Source organism: Castor canadensis, chromosome 5 (genome assembly GCF_047511655.1).
Source record: "Castor canadensis chromosome 5, mCasCan1.hap1v2, whole genome shotgun sequence".
NCBI classification, from domain to species: domain Eukaryota; kingdom Metazoa; phylum Chordata; class Mammalia; order Rodentia; family Castoridae; genus Castor; species Castor canadensis.
The window spans coordinates 86,582,731-86,592,190 of NC_133390.1; the positions used below are offsets into that span (position 1 = coordinate 86,582,731).

General features: G+C 39.7%; 1 protein-coding gene across 2 annotated transcripts in view; it reads left to right on the top strand.

Moving 5' to 3' along the window:
* The window catches only part of Lamp3 (lysosomal associated membrane protein 3), a 35,349-nt gene extending 26,089 nt beyond the window's left edge, over window positions 1-9,260 (top strand). Inside the window, exon 6 of one of the 2 annotated variants that reach the window (XM_074073666.1) lies at window positions 8,282-9,260. In XM_074073666.1, coding sequence (XP_073929767.1) covers window positions 8,282-8,376 — 95 coding nt within the window. In that variant the 3' untranslated portion in view covers window positions 8,377-9,260. Of the gene's footprint in view, window positions 1-4,598; window positions 6,906-8,281 lie in introns of those variants that run through there. The other variant, XM_074073665.1, reaches the window with a different exon arrangement.
* The last annotated feature ends 200 nt before the right edge of the window (window positions 9,261-9,460 follow it).

Below are 9,460 nucleotides of genomic sequence, written 5' to 3' on the forward strand. Positions count from 1 at the left end.
TGATAATTGGTGCCTCTGAAGTAGAGAGCTCAAAAATGGAATGAAGATGTATTTGAAAATCTGGGAAAATTTCCTTGAGATAAATACTTGAAGTTGGGATTGAAAGAGCACAGTGTGTTACATTAAGAAAAGAATTGATACAAAAAGTTTAGCCTTGGACCATATTTGAAATTAAGTCCTATATAGGCCTATGGAAAAAAACCCAGAAAATCACCTATAAAGGGGAAGAAGTTAAAATCACCTTCATATTTCTTCACATTGGCGTTTAAAGTCAGCAAACAATGGCCCAATGTCTACAAAGTCCTAAGGGAAAGAAAGTGTGGTCCAAAATTAAAATTTAGATATGGACAATTGAAAGATATCCTCAACCATGAAATAATTCAAAGGATGCAGCACCAATAAGCCTTTCTTTTTCTTTTTGGCAGCACTGGGGTTTGAACTCAGGGCCCCACACTTGCTGGGCAGGCCCTCTTGCTTGAGCTACTCCACCAGTCCTCTTTTGTGATGGGTTTTTAGAGATAGGGTCTCATGAACTATTTGCCTGGGCTGGCTTTAAACTGCAATCTTCCTGATCTCTGCCTCCTGAGTAGCTAGAATTATAGGTGTGAGCCACCGGCGCCTAACTCCAATAAGCTTTTGTTAAAGATAATGTTTGACAATTAAAATTAGTGAGATAGGAGACATGCTACAAGGAAATAGCAAAGAACTTTCAGATATAGATAAGTCACAGTAAAATAAAATGACTGATGCTAGTGAACATTTTATCCATATTAATATAAGAAGTTCTAAATAATTATGAATCCAAGGACATAAATACACCTTGTCATATGTGAAATTATATTTGTACATGGTTACTACGGTATTATCTGTACTAGCAGACAGTTGTGAAAAAATCCAAGGATCTGTCAATTGGGAACAGATAAAAACTATGATATAGCCCATGAAGGAATAATATAGAGCTATAAAAAAAAAAACAAAAACAAAACGGGAGGGTGGTGGAGTGACTCAAGCAGTAGAGTGCCTGCCTAACAAGCATGAGGCCCTGAGCTCAAACCCCAGTACTGCCAAAAAAAAAAAGAATGAGGATGTTGTATATGGATGTAAAAGATATTCAAAATATATTAAGTCAAAAACATATAGTGCATAATAGTGAAAAAGGGGGAAATAAAAATATTTCTTCATTTTTGTTTTTCTCTACATGGAGAAGCAGTGGAAATAGATTTCAGAAACTAAGAAAAGCCAGGGGAACTAAGAGGACAGGACAGAGGTGGAAGTGAGCCTTCTCAAGTACAGCATCTTGCTTAGTGTAACTTTTTAAATCATCTCAATGTATTCTATCTTCAAAACACGTTTTAAAAACTGTTAAACACATTTTAAAAACAGGTGCCTATGGCTCATTCCTGTAGTCCTAGCTATTGGGACGGTTGAGCTCAGTATTGTGGTTCAAGACCAACCTGGCCAAATAGTTCTCAAGACCCCATCTTCAAAATAAGCAGAGCAAAAAGGACTGGTGATGTGTCTCAAACAGTAGAGTACCTGCTTTGCTAGCACAAAGCCCTGAGTTCAAACCCCAGTCCCATGCCAACAAAACAAAAACCCTTAACTAAAGTCAAAACCAACACAAGATAGCACTTTGTGTGATCCTTATTTTAATAGGAGTACTCCTATTCGTGTTTCAATCCCTCTATCCCTACAGTGTCAAAAAATGATGCCTGAGACAATGTTTATGTTAGTGGCCACAATTTCTGGATGGGCGGTTTGGGGGTGATTGGGTTTTACTTTTTTCTTTGTATTGTTCTTAGTTATTTTAGTTATTCATAATGAGCACAGAGTGCTTGCTAAAAATAGAATAGGTTTTTCTTTAAGCATGCACAAGAGCGTGCACACACACACACCCTTTCTCTCTCTCTCTCTCTCTCTCTCTCTCTCTCTCTCTCTCTCTCTCTCTCTCTCTCCCACATACACACACACACTCACAGAAGAGGCAAATGCCTGAAGAGGTTTACAGTGATTAATTCCCACAGAATTCAGATAGTGATTAGATAATTACTTTTCTTTGTGTACTGTCCTCCCTTTTAGAAATGTTTAAACCATGTTAAGTTATTTTAACAGTTAACAATGTTAACTAATTTAATAGTTTAACAGAACAGTAGAGAAAGAAAACACTGCCCTCCACTTCCATCGCAGTCTTCCTTTCAGTCTCATGGGCACCTATTCACATCAGTCTGCAGAACATTTGTTTAGGTTCCTGGGACACTTCACAGGTCTTATTCTATCGCCACATTGAGACTTCCCACACTGCTGGGGATTGAGCCCAGGGCCTCACACATGCCACCACATTTTTTTAATGGCTACATTATATTGCATTGCATGTGTACTATTTTAAATTTCTGATAGATTATCTATCACAAAGGGGACATTATTGTAAAGCATCTTTGTGTAGCTGTATTGGTGGTGCTGGGGATCCAACCCAGGGCTTTGAACATGCTTAGCAAGTGCTCTTCCACTGAGCTGTATACCCACCCCCTGGATACATCTGTAGCATTAATTCCTGGAGGTGGAATTACCTGATCAGTAAGTGTGACCTTTACATTTCATTTAAAATTTTTTTAACTCATTTTAATTTCTTTGTTTATCAAATTCTTTTTCGTTTAAGAAACATCTATAAGTAACTAATGTCTCATTTACACTGAAAGGGATGATCATGAAAAGTAAGATTTCCCTGTCCCATCCTAAGAGAAAAAGTATCTTTAACTAATTTTAACAATTTCCTCTGGTGTCTATCTCTAAAAAATAAAAAGCTTATCATGACATTTGTTAATTGGTCAGTTTTAGACTTTCTCCTTTAGTAGATAAGGATTTATGGTCATATCACTATTTTGGTTCAACTAATGAAGTGTACATTATAAAAATTATGGAAACATTGCCCACTGCCAAGCCAAATACTTTACCACAAGCACAGCTTCCTTCTAACACAAATTTCTTTTTTCTGGAATCTCTAATCACCACTCTCCCTCTACAACCACTCTTGATCATTTTTTCTTGGACCTCAGGTACACAGGATTGGGGAATGGTGATCCCGGCATCAGATCACAATTTCAATACTAGTTCATACAAAAGACCTCACACATACATTTTCTTACTATCCATGAGTGAGATACCGATATAATTCTCTGTTTATTTGCTTTTTCCCCCAGATTCTTTATTCCATCGAGAATTGTATTATGTACTCCTTTATCCCCACACCCTTTCATTTTTTCTCTGGTTGAGACTAATTAATCTCTGATCCAACCAATTTCATTTTAAATAAATTGAACTAGGTGTTCTCTGGTGGAATAAAGAAAAACCAGTTTTGACAAATTTAGGAACTCACTTTTAAGCTCTCATGAACAGTTGGTCTTTTAGAAATATTAGTTAAAAGTAATACAAGAGAAACTTCAGAAGGACAGAAGAGTTTTATAACATCCCATGTTCTCAAGAGGACCATGTGGAATCTAGAGACACATGGTGTCTGTTATGTAGGCACATCCCACATTGCAGGGAATGTCATCTTGCTTAGTTCAGAAAACAGGCTACCAGTGACTGAGAAAAAGTTATTTTATCTAATCATTCAGTAATTCTTACTTTATGAATGACAGAGTTAAAAAGATCATACAGCTAGCTATGGTAAAATTAAAAGTCAAGACAGATTTGACTTAAAGTTTATATTCTTTCCACTCTAGCCTACTTTCTGGACTGTGATCACCCAACCTCACTTCTTTTTTTTTAAATTGTTTTATTATTCATATGTGCATACAAGGCTTGGGTCATTTCTCCCCCCTGCCCCTACCCCCTCCCTTACCACCCACTCTGCCCCCTCCCTCTCCCCCCCACCCCCTCAATACCCAGCAGAAACTATTTTGCCCTTATTTCTAATTTTGTTGTAGAGAGAGTATAAGCAATAATAGGAAGGACCAAGTGTTCCTGGTTGAGATAAGAATAGCTATACAGGGAGTTGACTCACATTAATTTCCTGTGCGTGGGTGTTGCCTTCTAGGTTAATTCTTTTTGATCTCACCTTTTCTCTAGTACCTGTTCCCCTTTTCCTATTGGCCTCAGTTGCTTTTAAGGTATCTGCTTTAGTTTCTCTGCTTTAAGGGCAACAAATGCTAGCTAATTTTTTAGGTGTCTTACCTATCCTCACCCCTCCCTTGTGTGCTAAAACTTTTATCATGTGCTCAAAGTCCAATCTCCTTGTTGTGTTTGCCCTTGATCTAATGCCCACATATGAGGGAGAACATACGATTTTTGGTCTTTTGGGCCAGGCTAACCTCACTCAGAATGATGTTCTCCAATTCCATCCATTTACCATCGAATGATAACATTTCATTCTTCTTCATGGCTGCATAAAATTCCATTGTGTATAGATACCACATTTTCTTAATCCATTCGTCAGTGGTGGGGCATCTTGGCTGTTTCCATAACTTGGCTATTGTGAATAGTGCCTCAATAAGCATGGGTGTGCAGGTGCCTCTGGAGTAACCTGTGTCACAGTCTTTTGGGTATATCCCCAAGAGTGCCAACCTCACTTCTTGTCTTGTATTTGTTTTCTCTCTTAGTGGATGAATGTTCGTCTGACTACACAATTGTGCTTCCTGTGATTGGAGCCATCGTGGTTGGCCTCTGCATTGTGGGTCTGGGTGTCTATATAATCCGCCTAAGGCGTCAACCTTCTGGATACCAGAGAATCTAATTGGTGCTCAGTGGAAATGAAAATAATGGAGTTTAGAGAATTCTCTCATCACTTCCTTGATGTGGGGATTTCCCTTAAAGTGTGGTCCTTTGACCCATATAAACCACCATCTTCCACTAAAACCAAGTGAGCCATTTGTGATTTCACTTCAAGCAACGCATCAGTGTCCAAATATTTTTTGTCCATCTTCTGAAAGACTTAGTGAGCTGTTTAAGAGTATTCTCTACAGAATATTTTAACCAAAGTCAACATTTGAGATACATTGAATTAAGGTAGTATATATAAAGTAGCATGGTATCTCCAAATTATAAACCAAACTATCAATTGTAATTAATGCTGTCTGTGTTTGCATTAGAGTTTTTATTTTACCCTTGATCTTTTCAGTTAAAAAATGCCTTGACTGGGTGTTATGGCCCACACCTGTGATCCCAGCTACACGAGGCAGAGGAAGGTAAAAAGATTGTGGTGGTTCCAGGCCAGCTGTCCCTGTGCAAAAAGCATGATTCCATCTGAAAAATAACCTAAGACAAAAAGGCCTTGGGGTGTGGCTCAAGGGGTAGAGTGCTTGCCTAGTCGACGCGAAGACCTTAGTTCAATCCCTAACGCCACCAAAAACCACATAAAAAGTGCCTTGACTTTGTCTACCAAATGGATTTTCAATGCTTTTACCATTTGTGATTATTCGAAGGACGTAGACTAGCATAGTTCTTACTTCCTTTTCCATTGAAATGTTTTTTTTTTTTAATCTTCAAAAAGAACAACATTATCTCAGGTTGTCTAGCTTTTTGATAAGGAGCAAAAAGAAAAACAAATCAGTTCCTTTTTTTTTTCATTTTTCTTTTATTATTCATATGTGCATACAAGGCTTGGGTCATTTCTCCCCCCTGCCCCCACCCCCTCCCTTACCACCCACTCCACCCTCTCCTTCTCCCCCCCCTCAATACCCAGCAGAAACTATTTTGCCCTTATCTCTAATTTTGTTGTAGAGAGAGTATAAGCAATAATAGGAAGGAACAAGGGTTTTTGCTGGTTGAGATAAGGATAGCTATACAGGGCATTGACTCACATTGATTTCCTGATCAGTTCCTTTTTTTTTATCTTGATGAGTTCTGCTACAGAATACTAAAGATGAAAGATTAGCTGTCTACAGACAACCTAATTAAATAATAAAAAGCAACAATAATCATGATCCTTAATCATGTGTGTCAGACACTAGGACAAGCATTTAATCCTCACAACTCCCAGATGAGTACACTCAGAGTCAAGGGGATGAAATCCCTTACATGTCATCCACCTAACAGGAAGCAGAGGCAGAACTGGGCTCAGATCTTTGATCTTTTCTGGGCACCAACTTTCCTAAAAGAACAATGACACTCGGTGTTGCCAAAAGCCTCCCACCAGCATCCACTCCATGTTTACAGGGAAATGGATTTAGTCAAGAATCATGAGACAAGAAGTGTAACAGCCCGTTTTTAACTCCCCATTGCCTTGAAGGAGACTGGAGGGCTCTGTAAAATGAGTCTGCTTCTTACTTTTATTGGGGCATTTAGCTATGGCTTTAAAGATGAAGGAAAGGAATAGACTTTTCATGGTTTTTGTTTTTTTGTGGTTTGAACTCAGGGCCTACACCTTCAGTCACTCTGCTAGCCCTTTCTTGTAATGGGTCTCGAGATAGGGTCTCAAGAACTCTTTGCCCAGGCTGGCCTTGAGCTGCAATCCTTCTAATCTCTGCCTCCTGAGTAGCTAGGATTATAGGTGTGAGACACTGGCACCCAATTTCAAGGTATCTTTTATTTCTTCCAAAAAAGAGAAGTCATCGTAAGGATGGACTGTTCTTTCTTGGATGTCGATCGCCCTCTTGTGATAATTTACTGCTTCTGCGCTTTACAGTCACATACTTGGTTACTTCCTCCTGCAGAGCAACTGGCCTAAAATTGTATTCCTGCTGGATTCTGCTGCTAAAGAAAGGACTTACGTCAGGGTACTCGCAGCAAAGACCCCGTAATCCCAGCACCTTTAGGAAAGGGACAGTTCATGTCAGCCTAGGCACATACTGATTTTCCTCCCTTGGACCCTTATGAAATCAGTGGGGAACTCAAGATCCTGACTTTAATCTTAATAAAATATTGAATTATATAAAAAGCTTTTGTAATAAAAACTTATTTTTGAGATACATTTGTGTCATTTCTTGCAGTTCACTTTTCGTACTATATAAAATTTTCTTTATAATCTTCTTAGTGGCAGCCTTTATATAGAGGTTGTGGCTTGACTCAGTAAATCCAGCCATCTTTCTATAAATAATTGGATTTTATTCTATTCTGTATCACCATGTTATTACTAGGTAAGAGGACTCTCAGTGGTAGAAAGAATTCCTGAGAAGATAAACCACATTAAAGTGACAGACTAAATCTCTCAACTCTCAGTCCAGACTCAATGGCTGCATTGCTGGCTTCCAAAAGTGCTATCATAATTTTCCCATTCATTTCTGAGAGCCAGACACTTTAGTAGAGGCTCAGGTAAATGAGAAGAGGTCCTATATTAGTTATATATAGTGGGGTGTGTGTGTGTGTGTGTGTGTGTGTGTGTGTGTGAGAGAGAGAGAGAGAGAGAGAGAGCGAGAGAGAGAGAAGTCTTTTATAACCTAATTACAGAAATGAAGTAATGGCATACCATCTGCTATAGTTTGTATATTGACTGTCCCCAAAGGTCAACGCATTGGTCCCTAGCCTGGTGCTATTGGGAGTTACTATTGACCTTTAGGAGGCAAGGCCTCATTGAAGGTCTTTGGATCATTGAGGGCATCTCCTGGAAAGGAAATGTGGGACACTGGCACCTTCCTGTCTCTCTCTTTGCTTCCTGGTTCATGAGATGAGCAATTTTCTCCCTATACATACACATGCTCCCACCATCATATTCCACCTCATCAGAGGCCTAAAACAATGGGGTCACCCCATCTTGAACTGAAACTTCTAAAACTGTGAGCCAAAATAAACATTTTCTCTTATAAGTTAATGTTCTCAGGCATTTTGTTACAGTAAAGGAATCTGACTAACACAGCATCACTTCTTTGTATTCTATTGGTCACACAGACCAGCCCTGGTACAGTGTGGGAGGGAACGACACGTAAGTGTGACTAACAGGAGAGAAAGGAAACATTGAGGACATCTTGAATGCTGGCTAAGTATTCAAGTGCCCACCTGTCAAAGTGCACACTGTGGAACTAGGGCCTTGCTTTCTTTGGGAACTCAAGGAAATAAATTTCAATGCACATAGTAAATATACCCACTAAGTAGGAACCTGTACAAAGGGTGATGAGAGCAAGGCCCCATTCCACCTGCTTCCAACTCTGTCCCAGGTGTCCCACCTTCCCAGGAGAGCAGCCTCCCACCCCCTGATAGGATAGCCCAAACTCTCAACCTCCAGGAAGGCTGCTATTGCCCAGTATTCTACAGTGCTAATGTCTGGTTGGGTTTCACTTTTAATTAAGGCAGTGACCAGGATGGCCCCTATTGCCCTCCCAGTACTCCTACCTTTGTTTTTCCTTCACAGCTTTTCCTGGATCGTGGGATCCTGGATCCACTGGCTCCTCCCTCTGCACTCCTGTTACAGGTTCTCAGCTAACCTCAGGCCCACAGCACATTTGAAGGCCTTGAAGATCTGAGAATACAGATACAGAAGCCACCTTCCTGACCCAAACTCTTGGTTCTGTGGAATGATTCACTGAGAGGTTTCCCTCTGCTCATTATGTAAAAGAAGCCTAAACTATAGAAAAGGATGGAAAAAGGCCTGTGCCAAGGAAAGAAGAGTTTCTGTCTATGACACCCTGGTCCCTCCCTGATTATCAAATGCCTTCACTCTTGCCTGGGTGCTTCTAAGAGAATTCCAATTTTGGACAAGTGGTGGCAGGCATTAAAAGAGGTTTCAAGTAGTTTTGCCTGTTTTATTTTGTTTTTAACTTTGCCATTTTTTAAAAGCAAGTTGACTATGGACAAAAACAGTTAAGAAATAAACTCTGCTGTCAAATTCCCTAATTCTTTTGCTTTCCAAAATTACCTCCTGGTTGTCCTGGAAAACTTTCTTAAGTGTGGTATTAGTTGGTTTTCTACTACTATAGCAAAATGCTGGAGGCTGGCTACTTTATAAAGACCAGAGGTTCATTTAGCTCACAGTTTTGGAGGTGGAAACTCTAAGGTTGGGCAGTTCCATTGGTTTGGACTCTGATGAAGGCAAGACAGCATCATAGCAGAAGCATGTGTGGAAAGCAGAGATCATATCAAAACAGGATCCAAAGAATGGTTCTGGGTCAGGCTTGGGCTCTTATAACTAACTCTCATGAGAACAAACTTAGACTCTTATGAGAACTACTATAATCCCTTCAGAGGGCAAAGCTCCCAGTGACCTAAGATTTACCATTAGGCCCCACCTCCTAAAGATCCATACCACCTCCTAACATCTCCACACTAAGGACCAAGTCTTCAACACATGAGTCCTAGAGGAACACACAAACCACATGCAAACCATGACAATACTCTTATGTTGTTCTAATTTCTTCATTTCTCTACTGACCCTACAACCCCACCCCAACTTGCTTCAGCAGATCCCCCCACATTTTATTAAGTAGTTGGTTATCATATGCTAGCATCTGATTGGGGAGTTACATTTTATCCTTTCCAAGGTCACTTACATTTTGTCAAAAGACACTACCTTCGTCCAAAGACAGAAAGCTCA